General features: G+C 41.8%; 1 protein-coding gene across 1 annotated transcript in view; it reads left to right on the top strand.

Annotated features, from left to right (window-relative positions):
- The window catches only part of syt7a (synaptotagmin VIIa), an 83090-nt gene that overhangs the window by 35398 nt on the left and 26700 nt on the right, over window positions 1–20992 (top strand). Inside the window, exons 2-4 of the mRNA XM_083916683.1 lie at window positions 5373–5476; window positions 16893–16972; window positions 18372–18506. Of these exons, the coding sequence (XP_083772809.1) occupies window positions 5373–5476; window positions 16893–16972; window positions 18372–18506 (319 nt within the window). The remainder of the gene's footprint in view (window positions 1–5372; window positions 5477–16892; window positions 16973–18371; window positions 18507–20992) is intronic.

Raw genomic sequence — 20992 nt, 5'->3', positions numbered from 1 at the left:
CTGTTTTGTTTCACCGTTGTGTCGTAATATAACATAAAGGGGTGGTGGCAAGCCCCGACATCCAAGAATTAGTGAGAGTTGCCAAAATCAATCTCAGGAACACAAACGGTTAACAAACATGGATGTGTTTACAAGGATCATGTAAATGTGTAGCTTCTTGCATTTAAAAACAATAGTGTGTTTTGCTGTTGTTCAGTACAGTAATGGATGCCTGACGCTCCCATTAGCACTGAAAGCACCAACCTGAAAAAACTTTCTAAACAGTTTCAGCTCTTTCATTGTGAAACAATAACATAGGCTACAGTAGAAAAATGAAAGATGACTCAATCTTACCCAAAACTCTGGTGGAGTTTCATAACCCACTGAAATAGGTATAAACTTAGGTTTGCTTGGAAAATGTCTTACTCCATCTAAGGTGTGTTGTGCTTTAAAAATATACCACAGTTATGTACAGTAAGTGTACATCTGTTAATAAACCCACTCATGACTCTGCAGCTGTAGAACAGTGGAAAACATATGTGATGTTCAGAGCGGCATTGTTTTTTTGTGATTGGAAAGCAAAAAAAACCCCAACTAAATCCAGATGGTACATCCGTCCAAATGGCTGTGGGATTCACAGTGATGTCTGCATGGAAGAGAGAACTGTCAATCATCTGTCATACACTGTGTGAAAAGTCACCTCATCATTTTATTTATTTGACAATTAGATTATTTACCTGGAACCACCATTATTATTATTATTATTCATTTTATGCACATCTCCCTTCTTGAATCAATTTTACGCTCTTCCCACACTTATTATTTTGTGCGAAGTGAGAATATGTAGATTGAATGCCTTCGAATGCATGTGCCGTTTACAACCCCCCGGTCTTTTGTCTTGAGAAATAACTCTGAAACAAAAGCAATAACCCTCCGTAAAACTGCAAGGTAGAATTGAGCCAGAAGGGAGATGGAAGCAATTTGAAACACTTGCTTCCAGTTAAATGGTGATACTAAGTAGCATTTTGCTGTTGCACACAGATTGTGCCTCAGAGGGGACGGACTGTAAAGACATCTGAGGATTACTCCAACAGCAGCTCCGTGGCTATAAAGAGGCCAGAACCCAGACTCCAGTACAAGGAGAGGGGACTTTGAAGTGGCGATGAGGCTGTGAGCTTTGCACCCAGAGCTTCTGAGGCACTGCCCTCTCCACCTTAGTCAGAGCATAAAGATGCAGTATGGCAGCTTTGCTGACTGGACACTGCTCCAGTTCCGCCTGTCCAATTAGCAATTTCTTCTACCCCTGAGGACTGGTCCCTTTCTGCTTGGCTTAGCTCACTGCATGTGGGCCAGATAACATGTACAGTCCCATTCTGTGTTACCATAGTGATGCTTGTTGTACTCGGTGCTGCGGAGCACCAAGAGCACTAAAGGCGGTACCTTTCCTCAAGTTCTGCCTCTGCATTACTCTTAAATGTCCACATTTAACCTCGGCACAACTCGGTCTTTGCTTCAGTGAGAGGGTTTATTGCAAGCTCATTCACACCATCATCGTCGCCATTCACCCCAGTGCAGTCTCATTTGTTTTCTCTTTTATGTGCATATAAAAGAAAAAGAGCCACTGAAATCCAAACCAACAAACAGCTTTTAAGTTCAAGAGTGCTCTGACTTTTAAAGGCTTCTGATCATAGGGTCCGATGGCTTGTTCAGCTCACTTGTCAGTTTTACCGAGTCATGCTTTTTCAGATGTGATTCCTTGCCTTGTTGAATACAATGAAGATTACTACATGTCACATTAGCAGTTCTCATTCAGCACCAAGTGAAATTGTCTCCTTATTCCCCCTCCAGCATCCAAACGCTGTTTTATCTTTCCCCTCGCTAATGTGTCACCTGTTTAAGTATTTCAAGCTCAAGGTTTTGTTTGTTTTTCAAGGAGAAAGTTAAATTGAATTCCCTGAGTGCTGTGATAGCTGTGTGTAGTGCAGGCTTCTCTTACTCTAATGATGCCTCTTTTTCTCTACAGCTATAGTGCTGAAGATTTGCATATCTCCCTAATACCTCGACTCGACGCAATGTATTTCCTTCCTTTTATTCCTCGGCGCTGCCTGCACAGTGCTTCTCTGCAGCTGTTAAAAAGGAAGATATTTTTCATGGAGTGGGGATCCAGCTGTCCATTTACTGAGTGCCGTACCGTGGCCTCTTTGGGTGCTGCATTTTATTTGGAGGCTTTTTACTCTGTCAGCTCTCGCGACCGACACAGATCATAAAGCATGCCACCCTTCGCCCCATCCCCCCAACCTTCAGAGAGAGCACAGGACGTGGGGCCCGGCATCAGCTGCTGGCTCTTACGGATCCACCTGAGTCTCTAAGCTGTTCAGAAATCAGAGCATCCATCACTGAGCCACTTAGCACTGATGCTACCATATATGTCCTTATAGCTGAGAGAACAGTTAAGCCTCCGTTGCCGCCCATGCTGATGTCAAGGTATCTAATGGACTCAACTTTATTGACCTCTCTATGCATGTATCAGAGTATATACCCTGTCTATTTCTGAACGTGTATGAGCAGTGTTATTCATCATTCAGGAGCTGGCTGTGTTTCAATGACCCTCTCATTCTCGGGAGGGCATGGACGTGCCTTTTTTTACCATTAGCAGTCTCTTTGACTGTAAATAAATAACAAGGGGTCACTTCTAACGACTATTACACTGATCCTTTCACGATCAGAACAAGATCAGTCAAGTCGGATCGAGTGGTTTCCAATCTGGAGCAGTTGTCAGGAGATAAACTCGTATCACGTGCAGTTAATTGCTTGCATATATTCTATGCACCTCACATCAACTCTTCTCGAGATGAAAGCATTAAGGTTTGTTAAAACATTGAAGCTCAATGAAAACAAAAGGTAATTCTACAGAAAATGCCGCCCTTTTATTTCTGTATTTCCAGTGAGAAAACTTTGTGCCTGTTTAAGGTACCTCATGGAGCTTTGGACCACTGGGGGTGTCTCCATTTTATTTGCGAGCAGGTGATGCAATGCACATTACTACCACTCACTTAGCACTATTCCACAGCCATACAGGTGGTGGTTATGCAAATAAAGAAACGCTGCAGTGTAGCAAAAAAAAATGGAGACTGCTAGCAATTAAACATGAATGGAAACCTTTCAGAAAAAAATGTTGCTTTGCAGATGCTTTGAGTAAGGAAACGCATTTGTTGACCAAACACTGATTGTAAATAGAAACTCTGTTAACAAGAAAACTCCACAGGGCATCGCCAAGTGTCATAAAATCGCTGACTGGTTTTAAAGGGAGATGAATGACACATACGTACATGAGAATTGTAATCACTCTGAATCGCTGTAGTAGAGCAAGCGTTGGTGCTGTGCTTAACGGAGGCAGTGGTGACAACTGTTTGCAGTCCGAAACCACCTTAAAAGAGCAGCATTTAGGATTTATTGGTTTCTGGCGGCAAGGTTACAGATTGCACCAACTGTGTGAGTAAACTTTTCCTCACCCCTCTCTTTCCAGGCATATATTAGTACCTACATTGGCCGTCAGGTATCGTAATAACGTGAAAGACCCTCTCTTGAGCTAGTGTTAGGTTTGTCCGTCCTGGGTTACTGTAGAAACACAGCGCTCCGTGAAAGCAGACCCCTATGTAGATATTAAGGGCTCATTCCTAGCTGAAAGAAAACATAGTTATTATTATTACATTTAATATTTATTATATTAACTTCTGCAATAGATCCAGCCCTTGCAGGTAAAAAATACCAGTTGGTTACATCATGTATGTTAACAGCCATTTCCAGTGTTGCATGCCGATTATAAATAAGTGTCTTTGATTGTTATGACTGAAGCAAATCAACAGAAGAAGTGCAGAGTGGGGTAAAATTAATAAGACAGTTTATTTTGGTTTTACTGATGACTCAATGCACAGCTAAAGTTCACTCACCTCCATCCACAGTCCAAGAGTTTCCTTTATTTGCCACCTCCATACACATTTCTGTGCAACTGCCCAAACTAAGTGGTTCATTTGTTACAGTCACACTCTAGTTTGTGTTCTCATGGGATTTTAAAGGACTGTCACCAGATAACAGTAATCATCCTGATCTACCTGTCAAAGCGGCCTTTTCTCCCTGTTGAGGTTGGGAAGAAGGCACTGAATGCACCATGCCAGCACTCTGATTCATATTATTACTGTAGAAATGCACACACTGAAGCAACTGAAAGGATTACATTTCACTGGAATTGTATTTTTATATGATTTCATGTGACAAATAAGTTGATTGATAGACTTAAAATGTTTTTTTGCAGCAGAGTTAAGACCGAGGAATACAGTGCTGATCCTATTCTTATTTTCCATATGAAATGAGTTCAGTCACCACCGTGCCTCCTTTCTGAGAGTCTGTTCCCAGAGGACATAGCGAGGTAGAGAATAAAGCAAACATCCAATGGAGGAGTGAGAGGAAAAGGCCAGATGTGACAAGCCAAGGAAGGGAAGGAGACAGCAATTGGGGAGAAGACAAACCCTATTATTGAAAGGAAAGCATGGGTGTTTATCAGCGTTTGTCACTCAGCGGTGAGAAAATGCATTCTGACACCCATTTATCACTGTATATTAGGGAATCAGAATTCAGAGGGAAATCGCAAATTTGAATACATTAGCATCCTGTCCGCTGCGCAAATATCAAAGCTCAGCAAGGCTTTATATCCTAGTTCTGTAATATGAACGCTAGTTTTTAAAAGTGTGCAGCCTGAAACGCAAAGTGCTCACGGGTATAGATCCACTGACTGCAACAGCATGTAAACACATGCAGGCGCACAGGTGCAGGTGTGAATTGTCTCTCTCAGACACACACACACACACACACACACACACACACACACACACACACACACACACACACACACACACACACACACACACACTCTCTTTTTCATGACTCACTTCCAGAGCCACCTCTCTCACTGGGCATCTACTGATACCCATTAATCATGAGCTCTCTTGTATTGTCAGCCCAGCCTCTCCTTCTCTCCTCTCCCTCCCCCCTCCTCCCTACACTTTTCAACTTGTCAGTTAACAAGCTGTGACACCATGACAGTGATGTGTGTGCAACTGAGTGATGCCTGGCTGCAGCCCTTATTGGAGAGGTATTGAAATGCTCTGGCACGAAGGGGGTAGTGATGAGATTGTATTTCTCAGCTCCCTATGACAGAATGTAAAAAAAGCAGCTCTGTCTGGATATTAAATTAGAGCTTTGTTTTGGTTTGCCCCCTTTGACAACATGATTTACTGTGGCATACAATCAGCTCTTTAGCAAAAAAATCCCATGTTTTTATTTTACATGAATGCAAAAAAAGCATCACTCGTTTTTGTCTGTGTTTATGTGTACAGGCTCAGTGTCCCTCAGTGTGTTCCTGGTCTCCCTCGCAGTGACAGTGTGTGCTGTTTGGCTTGTGGCTCTTTGTGGCGTCTGTGGTTGGTGTCAACGCAAGCTGGTGAGTTTACACACATGCACACACATACACAAGCTTCTTTAACAGATATACTGTTGATCCCAGTCACATTTGTTGCCATCTTAACATGCTTTTATAATCATGGAGCCCTAATAATACATAATACATTTTCTACTGTGTTTCTACTTGAAAAAGACACTTTGGTGCATTGGATATATAACAATGTGTGCATACAGTATATTGTGAAAATCTGAAAATCCTACTCAAGTAAAAGTACATCAGTATAATCAGCAAAATGAAGTTAAAGTAGTAAGGAAAAGCACTTGTTCTGCAGGGGACAGAAGAAGCGATGTTGAGGCTCCGCTTTGATTCAATAAACGCAGCAAAAGTTGCTCAAATACATGAGCGGCAATAATAACTAAAAGTCTGCCAACTATGATGCCGTATCAGGGCCACTGTTAGCAAAAAATAATAATTATCTGAGATTTTGCGAATTACGACATTATAAAATAAGTTGCTTTGCATCATATATACACATATTATATTTTATATTTATTTATAAATGTATATATAAATTATTACCTGGTGTTTTCCTTTACATAAATAAAACATCTCCACTGTCAGTTAGTGCATAAAAATACAAATAAAGTAAATAAATTAATGTTCTGGTGGTTTTAGGTCAGTGGCTGGATAAAATAGTTTTAAGATGGAAAGCAACAACGCGCATGCTTAGAGCAGATGGCACACATTTGATGCCAACTGTGGCTGATTGGACGTTGGCCTGTTGCAAGTTACCTGTTGTCGTCATTTGCCAGTTGTAAGAAGCAGTAAAGAAACTACTTTATTTACAGTTAGTCCAAGGCCCCATTCAAAGGGTCAGATGATACAGTAACTGTGGATAATGATAATGAGGGAGGAAAGTGGAAAAACTAAGTTTGGCTACACATTTTTATAAATTCTTTAGACTTTGAACTAAACCTTTACTTTTTTGTGAAATAATGGATGATTTGACCTCTTTGGTGGAACTGCTAATAATTTATAGACGCCTGAAACAACATGACAAGGAGCCTCAATGACGCTGCTTTTTTAATAAGGGGTTGCAAAGAGGTTGGAACCACTGATGCAATCAATAATAATGTTTGTACAATTTATCATGTGTTTTTGTGTTAAATCTTAATCTTAAATATAACTAGTGCCTGTATCTGGTAACTACAGAGTGGAGTAAAAAACATAACAAAATGCAAACACATGTGCAGTGGACGAATGTAGAACAATTTTATGGTACTTTACTTGAGAATTTTCATCTTTTAGGCTTTATGCTTCTACTTCACAGCATTTATTTGGAAACATTAGTTACTTATTACTTTGCGGATTCAGATTATTAGTTCAAAATAGAGCTTTCCTCCGTAAAATAAATTATTCGGCAAAGAATTTGTCGACTAATCGATTAGTTGATTACTTAAATGTTTTCTTAGCTACTGGCATATCGTCACCAGACTACTTTTCAAATGCATGTGTCTGGTATGTCTAATTTTCTCTTTTCAAGGGGCGTTATCAACAGTGCAGAACAAAATGCATCTTGATGCCATTTGATAGATAGCAATAGATAGCAATGGAACGACGTAGCTTGGTCCATATTGAAGCAATTCAATTCAATTCAATTCAATTTTCAATTCAATTTTATTTATAGTGCCAAATCATGAAAAAAGTTATCTCAGGACAGTTTAGAGAGTAGGTATAGTCTATGACTTATTTATGATTTACATAGACCCAACAATTCCCCCATAGTGTACGATGGCAACAAAAACCTTCCCTATAACAGACAGGAACGTCGGACAGACCCAGCTCTATGGAGGACGGACATCTGTCTTAACAGGTTGGGGAGGAAGAAAAGGAAGGAGAAAGAGAGAAGAGACAGACAGATGGATAGAGAGACAAAGACAGACAGACAGACACACTTCCAGAGATGCAAGCAACCACAAAAGTAACAGTAACTATAATAATATCTTTAGTAATGTGAATATGGCTTATATGTTATGACAGTTAATACAGCAGAATAGTAGAAACAAGCACAGCTAAGGTGATAGAATATGAAAATGATAATAATTATGGTGGCAAACATGATCAATGATGAGCAGCAGCAACAGCAGCTACGACACAGCGAGACATACCACTGATGGTGTTTTTATGGCTACAAATTCCATAGTTCATAAGACTAATGATAGTATATATGACTAATAACCACAGCAGCAGGCACCACCACGATCAGCTGAGACCTGAGAGACGACGAAGCACAAACAACTTCGGGGAAGAAGTTGAATTAGTAACATGCATTGATGAGACATGAATGATACAGGAGAGAAGCTCAGAGTATCTGGAAAAGTATTATCCCCCGGCAGACTAGGCCTATAGCAGCATCATTAAGCACAACAAAATCAGCTTAAAAATAACAACATTGCTAAGGGTTCGTAAGTCCTAGCTGTAAGCTTTATCAAAAAGGAAAGTTTTAAGTTTACTCTTAAATATGGGGACAGTGTCTGCCTCCCGAATAACACTTGGGAGTCGGTTCCAGAGGAGAGGAGCTTGGTAGCTGAAGGCTCTGCCTCCCCTTCTACTTTTGGAGACTCTAGGAACGACAAGTAGCCCTGCATTCTCAGGGCGCAGTGATCTTGTCGGGTAATACGGTACTATGAGCTCTTTAAGAGACGACGAAGCCTGACCAATAAGCAGGAAAAAAACCTGGTTGGATCACAAAGAGCTAAAAAGTACACTGAATTTTAGACAGTACATTGAATTTTAGGCGAGAAATAGGCAATGCAGTAACAGAATCTTAATTCATATTTGATTAGTGCTGCCCAGTTTGACAGTAGGATGCCAAGTACTTGTGGTAACTATGGAGCTCCTCTGTCAGTCATTGTCTTAATCCCCACTCACATGAGATAAACGCAAATTAAATTAATTAATAAATGGTAAAGGGGAGGGTGTCCAGGCTTTCAGCTCATCAGATTCGTCTGGTTCCCAGGCTACTTAACCACAGTTCCCTTTTACTTTCCATGACAGCATTTTACTGTAGAGATAGCCACAGTTGCATCAGTGTCCATATGGCCACAACAGTGCAGACTCAAACTAATTAGAAACTAATCTCTCAGACGGACACAGCTCCAACAATGGTAAACTGTGCTGATTCAGCATCAGTACCAGTCCATCCATTGAGGAGTAACAGGACACAGATCAAGCAGGCTGACCTCTAACAGAGGGCATGTCATTGTGATAATGTGGTATGAAATGTGATTGATTAAAGGGATGCAACCACTTATTAGGCAGACAGAGCTTTACGGCTGTGTGCGACTTCACTTGACTTTCTTTTAGATTTGCATGCCTTTAGAGTTAATAGATTTCTGATTCATCCGGTGCTTGTACAACCCCAGAACACAGGTCACATATTTCAAGTTTAATGTTGGCTCGAACTTGTTTCAGCTCACCGTGGCACTGCTGTGAAACTTATTGGTCCACAGATGGCAGGATTTAGCATTGCAGCCAGCCCTGCACACCACATGCCCCTCTAATTTATGTCATTTGCATTGCTTGAATCCCCAGAAGGTGACTGTAGATTACTCGTCGCTGCAGTTAGAACGTATATGAACCACAGGGAGGAAATGATCTGTGCTGAAATGGGACAGAGGTACAGCACAGTCTTTGTATTGTCTGCTTCGCTGGAACATCGAGTTATATTTGATATTCCACTTTAAAATAAATGAAGCGGTGAATGACTCTTAGGTTCCAGCTGTGGATGGAGGTGATTCTGCTGCCAGCAGCACCGTGGAAAGTGCCATAGGTCCTCTCCAGAGCACTGCTGTAAATGGATCTCATTTCCATCCTGTGACAGAGCAAGGGCGGCCTGGGATAGGTTGGCGATCTGTTGGCCACATGACCCTGTAAAGGCCACCATCCAGCACATCCTTGCACACAAGATGCTTCTGTCTCAGTGGAGTTGCTGTTTGTGCATGTCTTATTTTTCTTTCGTATCAGTGCATCCTACCTGTTTGTGTGTGTGGTGGTGGGGGCTAGCAGGGTGGCATTAAGATGTTAATTAAGTCCTTTGTAGTCGTACCACTTACTTTGGGGAAAATGTCATCCGCCCACTGGTGTGAAACCGCATTAAATTCAGCTACTTGATTTACAAAATAATGAAGTGCGACAAATAAACGGCAGTCAAACGCGCTGACACTTTGACAAAGCACAAATAGTAATCTTGTTTTTTTTAAAAAAGCATTTTCTTACATTAATATCATCATCCTTAAGATGTGAGATGTTTTCTATATGTGACTAACAACCATGAAGGCACGGCAGCTATGCAATCTGTTTGCGTTACAGAAACTGTCTCCCTGCCTCATCTCCCTTGATCTCTTTATCTGTTATTTTCCATGGTAGGGCTATATTCCCTGAACACATGATTAGAATGTATATACAGTATAATTTGCATACACACGGTTACTTTCAACTGAGAACCCCTTTATTATAGATGCATACTGTATTTAGTTTTCCTTTAAATTCATGCAGGATGATTTTCTATGCACAAAATGATCTCATTAGGTAAACTGGTGCTCAGTAGTTAATGCTCATTTGACATAAAGCTACCACAAGCAAGGCCACGTCTAACATTTGAATATATGATGTGTCCGAGTGTACTCTTTGAGAGTGTCAGCTTTCATAAGAACAAATGTTTGCCTAAAGCTTCACGTGTCAGTTGCGAGTGGGCCCATGCCAGTTTTGGTTATGATTCATAGGTTAATAGACAAGACATTTTGGGTGAGTGTTGCTTTCGGTGTTTTAGCTTTGGCAACCAGTGCGATGGGTTTTATTTTAAAAGTCCTCATGTGCAGTCATCCTGAAGCCTCCCTCCTGCTTGGCTTTCTGTTATCTAAGCCCCCTGGAAAAACTGTGCATTGAATGCTATCGTCCCCTTCTGCTGCCTTCTGAGTCGCGTTTGCTTATTATAGATGCATCATTATGACATTTTTAGAATATGTGCTGAGCCAATATCACTTTCAATAAGTAACATTTTTTACAGCAAGTATCCTTCCGTATTGATTGTTTTTGTTCGTTTTCGTGTCTGTATTTATTCTGTTCTTTTTTGCAATTGGAGACAAAGGTGGTAACAGCAACGACCAAACAAAAGATCACATCACGGTTAGTAAGCACATGTGTTCTGGGCCTGATGATTGTCAGCAGGGGCTCATGTTGTAGGTGTTGGGTGGGATTTTCAGATATCAGAGGTGGTGCGTCTAACATCTGTTTGAGCAGCAGTGGCTGTTTGGCATTCAGACACCCTCTGCTTGTTCCTGTGAGCCCTGTGCCGTTTGATCCATGACATAGTTGTGAGTGTAGTCTAGATTGGACCAGATCAGATTCATAGCCTCCCTGTTGGGCTTCTATCAACAACCTTCAGTATTTGGGTTGCATTAACTGGGAATTTGGAGTTCACATTTATATGGCATAATTACTATGATCCTCAAATCAAAGGAGGGAGAAGATGTGGAAATCAGTAATTGCAGTATTTTGATGAAGAATTGTCATATCCATTGGGAAGATATTTAGAAAAAACTGCCTTCACCTGTCGCGTTTAAATGACAGATAGTGTTGGCAGTGTTCCTGGTGATATGTCAAGTTTATGTCTCTGTAGCCCTTTGTACACAGAGTTTCTGCAACAGCCCTACAATGAAGTAAACATCGCAACAGCAGCTTGTTGTTAAGCAAAAGAGGCGTCGGCATCTGATGTGTGAGCCGATCCAGACCGTTAATCAGCCACTCGGAGCCGACCCGACCTGCAAATTGCCAGCTTTATGCATTTTATTAAGCATGATTGTTAAAGAGAAAGACAGACGAACAAAACCTCTATGTTCGTGCCTTTTGGGCAATTATTCGTCTAAATATCAGACTAATAATATGGCTTTTTGTGCATTTAATTGTTCTAAAGGACCATTCAAGAAGTATGTACTCCAGTTTTAAGTTAGTATTATTTTTTTTACATCATTGTTTCTCAACAGTCATATTCAAGATAATAATCCCAGCAGCGCTGTCGATAACAACACTACACTGAGTAACTTCTTCTCCACGCCCTTGGCTTCCCTTCCCGTTGAAGTGGCCTAACTAGCCTCTTAGCCCAGCTAAGACCGCCATGGTTTTACGCCCCACCACAGACGGCACAGCGAAAAGGCCGTGTGAAAGGGTCTTGTGATTACATGCATCTCGATGTCAGTTACTTCTGCACAAATACACAGGTATAATGAAGATTGTTTTGACAGATTCTGAAAACGAACGATCGCCTGATGATTTAGCAGCGGACGACCATTTTAATAGTGCACTCCTCTCTAATTATGGTGTGATGTGGGTAATATTGAGCGAGCATGTAGACTCTTGCTGCCTGCTAATTCACAGCAAACAAACACAGCTGGGTGTTGGAAGGCAGTGCACTGCCAACTGAGACAGAGAGAGAGCGGTGGTTTCACTCTGTCTCCTCTGATGTCTGGATTCTTCAAGAAAACCCTCAGCATCACCCTGGGCAGTCCAGTGCTAACTCTTTCTCTCACTCATCTGCAGTCCCGTAGCAATAAAATCTGGCCCCCCTGTGTATGGAGCCTCAGCGGCCCTTTCTCCCCTTTTGATACATTCAAATAACAAAATAACTGAAGCATCAAGTAAACACACAAATCTGCAGTTGTTATTAGCGTAACCATTGATTAAGTATTTATAACTCATTAAGGGGATACTTTAATCCACGTCTGTGTCATGGCAGTGTGACCAGATGTGTTTTGCTGTCTCTGTGGCAGAAAGGGGCATCAGAGATTTGCCAAAAGCCGTCATCCAGAAGAACAACACAATAGAAAAACTGACCAAGAGAGACCTCTTATAGAGGCGCTACATGCGGCCAACAGTAATGTTTTCAAATTGCTGTTAAAACAATCTTTATTCCAAGCTTTTTGAGCACCCTGCCTATGTTGACACTCTGCTCATCTACTAGACTTCAGTAATGTCATTTACAACACACTCTATTGGGGTTTGATTGTAAAAAAGTGTTGTTTTTTTTAATCCAAGTTGAGACTTGCTGTGATTTGTCTCATAATTGGTTCATCATATCAGTTGGAGCTATTTTGAACTCATGGCTCAGTGCCAGACATTTCTGAATACTGTAATCATGTGAAACCCTATTGTCACTTAACAGAAAGACGGCTGGTTTAAATTGGACTTAAGTATTTTCAAGAGTATTTGAGCAAAGGATGAGGGGGGAAATTGCTCGTTGCTCTCCCAGTGGTATGCTTTACCTCATTTGGGGCATTGAGCTCATTTTCTGAGTTTCTTGTCTGTGTCGCTGGTGAGCTTTGTTATGTTCATCACTATGGATCCCAGCAGCTTTCACATCTCCCTTGCAGATGGAAGCCGAGTGTTTGTTATGAATGGGGGGAAAGGTGGAGGAGATGGTGCTGAAGCTGCATAATTCTGTGTGTGTTTGTAGAAATGAGGATTGTGGAACTCGTCGCCTATCCGTTTCTTGTTTTCACATCTAATACTCTCAGGACGTCTTGTCAGTTATCGTTTCTCTCACTTCACTTTTTCGCACCTGTCACTCCTTCCCATCTATTTGTCTTGTTTTTCTCTGAATCTTGTTTTTTTTGTTTTAAATTTGATTTCTATTTTCAGCTCTCACCTCTCTTTCTGTACTGGACTCTCACTCTCTGTGTCTTCCCACCTTCTTGAAAATGTTACGATAGCATTGAATGATGCACGAGTTTCCTCTGATAGCTTGTCTTTGCCTGACAGAGATCCAGACAGTTTTGCCTTCCCAGAAATCGCTGTACAACAATATGGTATTTAATGCGGTGTGCGTATGTAAATTTTTTACTTAGAAGAGTCAATGTCTCCTGGGCATACAGATGCTGTGAAGCTTTGATGGTGGATTGTATTCATCTTTGTTTTTTCAAAATGGTGTACAGGATTATGCGGTACTATAATGTTTTCAGCCAGCATGTCACACCAGTGATAACAACTATCATAACACCTGAAGCTATAAAAGATCATGAATGGTCTCTAAAGTGTTGGCTGAGAACATGTGATGTATTCAGTTATAGACTTCCGTGTCTGTTTATAAAGAGATTGTTAGTCTCAAAGTCAATGTTTAAATGACAAACATCCCTCTTCTATGCAGCTGTTTAACTCGTCGTTCCTGTCAGATCAATGTTTATTCATTTGTTGACCTTTCTGTTTCAGGTTGGCGCTGATTATACAGTAGATGAGTGGTTTTGTTTCCTTGTGTGTGATGGATATTATCTTTGCTCAGTGGTGCCATCGTGGGCTTTATCATTTTTGCTCAGCAGTGCTATTGTCAACTCTGGCTTTGTAACAGGTCCAACAATATCCAAAGCCACAATATCCAAGGTGTGGACTGTAGTTTGAAATGATATGTGTTATCTGGACAATATAGAGTCATCATCAGTCTGTCTGTTCAGTCCTGAAGCTCAGTATAAACTGTGGCAGGATTTGCATTTCCATATGCTTCTGCTATTTATGAGCATTGCATGCATCATACATAGATTTGAGTCAAGGCAGCCTCTGTCAGAAACACATGCATAACCTCTGGCTGATTGCATCTGTTTTCCCCATGTTTAGTGCCTGGCTCGATGGGTTTGTGTTTATGAAGACATTTTGAATGTTTTAGAAAAATTGTCTATCGAGAACCTCGGCCTTAAAGATGCATGTAAGACTCAAACTGACTGAACCTTAATGATACTGCTTATTTGTCTCTTATCAATAAATAACTAACAACTGGCAAATGACAATACAATATATCCCATGTCAACGAGCCCATCAGCACAAAACGCATGCAGCTTAAATTGGTCAATAAGCTCTTACCCTTAGTCTTTAGTTTAAATTTTTATTGGTAACAACATCACACAAGTTGCATATAACACCATAACCTCTCATAATATTAAATGATCTGCCTAATCTTTACTCCAGCTGTAGTATGGTCTGGCTGCACAAGTTAACATTCTGCTATGGGGGAAAAAAGCTATAGATAATCGTCCTGGGCGACACGAAGCCCTGGATGCAGCAACGATGCACTTGCAAAACAGTTATAGCAGAGATAGTGGGAGGGGTCTGACATCCACATGAGTCATGCTGCACACAAGTCTATCTAGTGAGTCAACACATTTCTTTAAATAATGTCAGACGACATTCACTACTACTTAGAAAAAAATAACTGCCTTTCCACTACCAATACATTACATTACATTTAGCGGACGCTTTTGTCCAAAGCGACTTCCAGTAAGTGCATTCAACAACTAGGGTACCAACCAGAAGAGCAAGTTATTGAGTAAGTGCGGTAGCTTCAAATAAGCCGATCTATAGAGTGCTATACTGTATATAAGTGCTTTTAAAAAAAAAAAATTCATCTCCTTAGCCCAAGTGCAGTCGAAACAGATGCGTTTTTAGCCTGCGGCGGAAAATGTGTAGATTTTGCTGCTTTTCGAATGTCGATGGGGAGCTCGTTCCACCATTTGGGGTCCAGAACAGCAAACACTCGTGACTTAGTCGAGTGACTCGGTGTTCCTCTCTGTGAGGGAGCGGCAAGCAGATTTGCAGATGCAGAGCGGAGTGGGCAGGCTGCAGTGTTTAATCATGTACTGGATGTAAGATGGGCCTGATCGGTTAGTAGCATGATGCGCAAGTGCTAGTGTCTTGAAACGGATGCGAGCAGCTACACGAAGCCAGTGAGCGATGGATGACTAATGAAGATGCACTTGATGCTGAAACATTAGTCAGACAAGTTTTCTGCCTGCCATGCGTGTGCTCCATTATCCTTTTGATTTTATCTTCTAAGTCTCTCCTCAAACCAGTTTGCTCCGTTTTGACGTTCTTCTGAAGTGGTTGAAGTGCATCTTACTCTTTCTTCAATAGCCCCGCGCTATTTCCCTAAATCACGCCCATAGTGCAAACATCGTACATTCATGCCACACATCAGCTAACAAAAGACAAGAGTCTCCAGTAACTTAAAATAGTGGAATTACAATTAGCACTATTCAGCAATCCATAACACACGTTGGCTAATGTTGAGATGTGTTCAGGTGAATCACTTTTCGCTAGCAGCAAACAACTCACAGACTGAATCTGCCTCCAGCGACCCGTCCATAGCGTCCCGGGCGGTCTCTTCAACGGCCCATTAATCCGAGATAGCGAGAAGAGCCCGAAGGTTTTCCGGGTTTTTCAGCGATAATGAGAAATGAGCTGCTACACACGTCTCCCGCCCAGAGAAACTTTCGACTCCGCCTCAGGCCATGGTAGCCCTGGTTGGCCCATGGTTAAAAATTGGCCCACATTCACCTGAAAACTGGCTCAGACATCGCCGAACTGCAGCACGATTGACAGGAAGTGACAATGGAAACGCAGCTGTGTTTGGCATGGTAGTGAAGAGGCGGGTACTGAAACAAAATAACACCACAGGAAAGAGGTGAACATGAATACTTTGAACCTAAATTAAAAAAAAGTTAACAAAATGGCAAATAAGTCCGATTATCAGGCTGTCGTTTTCTTGAATTTAATGATACATTTTATTTGGAAATGACGCTTCTCATGACAAAACACATTGCGGTTGGGGTTAGGGGTTAGCAGAACTCTAGTGAGGTCTAGTAAGGCTTATTACGAAGTCTAATTAGGAGCGTAAAGTCAGTCTCAATCTTCATGCTCAATCCCCACCTAGCAAGCAAACAACAGAAAATTGCACTTCAACCTAAGATCCAAATGTCCAAGCCAAGCCACGGTGGCAGGTCGGTACGTTTTTCTCCCACTCATTTTCTGGGCTGAAGAATCCTCATCTATCCTTGATGTGTATCAGAGCATCACTTTCAGAGAGGCATTCGTGCTATTTGGCGGGCCGGGGCAGATTTAGAGTGATCCCCTTCCTGTCCCACTCGTACCAAAGTGTCAATAGAGATTACCTGCATTGTGACATGTGTGAAACACCTTTAACGGTAATGAGCTTTTCCAGTAGAATGCGCCCAGCAGACTTCACTTTTTCGAAGCCTTTAAATTGCCATTATTTCCATGGTTACGGCAGGTCATGCTCTAGCTATTTAAAATCAGGCTGGTGCATGAGTTTCTAGAGGCTTCTCTACGGTACACAGCGGATTACTTCAAAGAGGCAATTGCCATGTAAATTTCGGGGTGGTGCGACTGGTAATCATAGTCAGAAATGGCTCTCCACAGCAGATTTGATTTGACTTTGATGAGTGTAATCAGGAGACCATCAGGTAGAGGACTGATGGCACAGTGTTCCTGAGATAATGGGAGAGGCATTTACACTTGAAATTAGTATAGCAAAAAAACACAGCTTCAGAGAACAAATCTAAGCTAACCTTTTGTTTCTCTGCTTGCTCTGTCATCTCCTCCCTCCGCTTGGCTCAAGGGGAAGAGGAATAAGCCAGGAGTGGAAACAGCAGACACTCCAGACTCGGCACGTGGGCGAGGGGAGAAGAAAGCCATCAAGTAAGTGCCTGGAAACTGGTTGGGGTAGAATAATGTGGTGATAATGAACTCCATTTGGTTCAGCTTTGAGTCCCATGATGTACAGCACACAAACCAGGCAGAAAAATGAGGCCTGTTGTTTTATCTTGAAGAGCACAGTCTCGGCAGGAGCATGTTCGGGTAAACATTAAATGAAAGGTTAGTGATTTAATCAGTATAGATTTAATCTGCATTATCTTACCTGTGAAGCTTTTGGCTGGACGAGCCTGCTCCTGCACTTATCTCACAGGTTGTAAGATATGTCTCCCTTAAGTGCAGGGCTTTAGCAACGCCTCTGCACTGCCTAAAATGGTTTAGTAAACAGAGGGGGGCTTGAACACTCTTCGTGCAACGTTGGTGTTGTATGTTGGGTAGGATTTTGATTTTTAACATTTCTTACAGGGCTCAAACTAAGATTAAGCTATTTTCTGTTCCCGATGAAACAAGGCTATAGGTCAGTACCAGAAAATGTCAGCTCTGTAATGCTAAGTAGAATACTTTATTCCACAAAATGCCTCTATTAACCTGCTCACCACTACTTCTCTTCTATAGACTGCTGCTGTCTCAGCTATTTTTTTGGATGTCTTGTGTTTACTCTTTATATTCTGTGTGGACGTTTTAAGCACTAAAGATGCGCCATGTGAATGTATCCTGACTTGAGTCCCTTCGGTCTCTTAATGTTTTGCATTTTCTTTCTCACTGGCTCCAGCAGCATTGGTGTGCTCAGTCGGTCATTTCAGCTTCAAACTCCTTCTCTTTGTGCATCGCCTTTCTCTCCTGCTCTGTCCCTGTGCTACAGCTCTGAGCGCTGCTGTGTGACTTGTACGACATCAGTGATTCTGCTCACCTTTTCCTCCTCTACTTTGACTGTTTACGATTTATCTCTCTGCCTTGTGTCTCATGCGTTCATGCGTTCTCACCGCTCGCACCGAGGATGGGAGCCCGACTTCTTAATGTTTTCTCAAATGTGTATCATCAGTGGTGCCGTGCTAGATGAACAGAATGTAACCACATGCTGTATGTATTCATCAGATTATGACTTCCTCTTTGCTTCTCCTTCTCTATCTCTCTGTGTCTTCGCTACAGCACATTGCTATGAAAAGCTTTTGTGAATGCTTTTTCCCCCCAGGCTGCCCCTTTTTTTTAATTTTTTTTTAAATCAAACCACTATTGGTGCTTTGTCAACTTCAGGTGGAAAAAACTGACATTAATCTGGGCCTGTTTTTGTTTCAAACTCCCATTCAGTGCAGCTGTAAAACCAACCCTCCTCCTCAAACCAAGCCATTGCATCAAAGCAGGGAGTGCCTGCTGCAGATGGTTGGTTGGTGCCAAGGCTGTCCATAGTTGTGTTGGTCTGACCTGTCTCTCTCTTTGGCCACAGTGATCTAGACAGAGACTTTTGGAATAACAATGACAGCAGCACAGTGCAGCAGAGGTGGAGCTCCTATCCGCCCAAGGAGTTCGTACTAAACATTTCTCCCTATGCCCCATATGGAGATCCTCGCCTCACACTCAAGTGAGTCTTGGTCCAAGGTTGGTAAGAGACTTCCCCTGAGCAGGGCTGTAACGAGGCAGGGGCGGTGCTGCTCTCCCCCTTCTTTCCCCTCTTTCCTTTACCTTCCTTTCCCTTTCTTTAGTCTGTTCCCTTCCTTGCATCCCTCTCTTCTCCCCTCCTCACACCAGCCCCTTTTTCTAGTTGTGCAGTCACCACCACAAGCCTCAAATTTAATTGTTGACGTCACAATGCCTGACAGCTTATTAGATCCACCTAGTTTCATAATCTCGATTTTTTATTTTTATTTTCCTGAGGACAAAAACTTCTCATGAGTAACCGGTGATATGTTTAGCCCAAGGCGTTTTGAAAAGGTCCATTCTATAAATGTCACAGTGTTGCAATATACACAAACTGCACATTTCTGCACTTATTATTGTTATATAGTTCGATTTCCATCAACAATAATAATAACAACAACACCCAATGTTAGAACACCGGAGGGCACAAATGGTTACTAATGATTAGTCATAATCTGCTTGGGAGATGCGAGCGTATAAAATGTCATGCACGCACATTACAGCATCACCACGACATACTCTAGTATTACTGTAGCGTCAAAGTGGCACGGCCCTGTAACCTCCTCAGGCTAATTTCTGCCGCTACTCCTCACATCCAGCCACCTTCTAATGAACACAGATCAGTTCAGACGCCCCCCCACTCCCTACAGCCCTGCCAGACCCACTAACTCCTGCCCTCTAACCTCACCTCTTTCCCATGGGGCTGTAACCATGGAGACGGACAACCCTCGTAGCTTTCCTCTCCAAATGACATGTGTATACTTTAACTCGTCTTCTCCGTAATCTGTGCATCTCCCTGTCCTTTTGCTTGTGTGAACTGAACTTGTTGTTGTTGTTGTTGTTTTTGCTGTGGAGGGTTGACCGTTAAACCAGGTTGCGGTGTGGTGCCAGTGTTCACCTGTGGTTTACATCCGTCTGTGGCTTCTCCCTGATCCCCATCAACCTGCTATCTAGTGTTTACCACACTAACATTGTAGCACTTGGACTGTGTCTACTGTATCATATTGGGAGATAAGGCAACAGTGTTTTTACTTGATGCAATAAAAGCCATGTTTTCATTTACTAGGCACTTGAATCCAATAAAGCAGTATCAAGGTCATACCTTCCCCCCTTCTTCACCGAGAAGGTTCTAAGCTTAGACATCCTGCTACCAAGCATCTGTCTGATAAACTGTCTGATAACTGGTCATCTTTAATAGACCTAGCTTTTGAGGACTGTGTGTTTAATTGCCTGGAGAAAGGAGGCAGCAGTGTGCTCATGAACATGGTGGATATATGGATTGCTGTCTGAAAACTCTGCCTGAAGATGATGGCTGCTGATTTCAGGAAACCAGCTTTCGACCATAGTGTTTGTGTTTTGAAAAGTTCATTTAAAAAAAAAAATAACCCTCAAGGTTGTCATTCATTGTCCGTGAGGCTGTTTTTCAGCAGGTCCTGTCTTTCCAGCGGTAAAAAAAAAGAACTTTTCACTGCAGTAATGGATAAATGAGCTGTTTTATGAGTAATGTCTGTGTGAGTCAGTGTAAATACAATTGAAATAAGAATTTTCTTAACTTGGAGAGACAGGGGACGACCTCCTGACTCCAACCAATAATATGTAGCTAAAGCCAACAGACAGCTGGGAATTATTTCCTGTTTGAGATTCTCTTGAGATCAGCAGCTTTCGATCTCTGTAATGATAATGGGCCTCATTTATCACACAGGTTACCTTCCCTGCACGATCAATCTCAGTGTTTAAGGATTTATTGAACTGGAGGTTCAATACTTTAATTTTTCAATATTGAACTTGTTATATATCTGATGCCAGCAACAGTCATGACGCAAGCTTAAAAAAGTTGTGGCGCATACACACAAACCATTTTTCAAACGTATGCATCAAGTATATACTTAACTTGATCCATCCGACAGCTTTAAGATGAAAAACTGTCAAATATTATGTGGCTGTATTTCTTTAACAATTCACTTACTGTCAGCGAAGTTCAGTCAGAAGACAGGATTGATATCTGAAAGCTATATATTCCTGTAAATACTCCTAGTGATTCATGGCCCTCATTCATTAATGTATTCTGTGTTAAGACATTCACCTTGTGCTCGATAATTGAGGCCCACGTCTCTTGTGTTGACCGTCAGCAGTGTCATCATGCTGTTGTTGTGATTGATGACTTATCCACATGCACTGTTAGGTCAATTGGTCAGAATGAAATGTGAAAGGTGACCTTCAAAAGGACATGATGCAAGTGTAGCAACCCCCGATGCCTGCACACCAGACAACAGTGTCTTCTGTGGCTCATATTTTGTGTCTCCTAGAGCAGGAGCACCATGCATATTAATGAAATGTATTCATGTCACCAGAGGGCACTACCGTGCTTTATTTTTGATCATCACTGCTTTCAGAGTAGATATGACATTTTAAACCTAAAACCAGTTTTGA

This window comes from Echiichthys vipera (genome assembly GCF_963691815.1).
Source record: "Echiichthys vipera genome assembly, chromosome: 7".
Taxonomy (NCBI): Eukaryota; Metazoa; Chordata; class Actinopteri; order Perciformes; family Trachinidae; genus Echiichthys; species Echiichthys vipera.
This window is presented reverse-complemented; position numbering and strand designations above follow the sequence as displayed.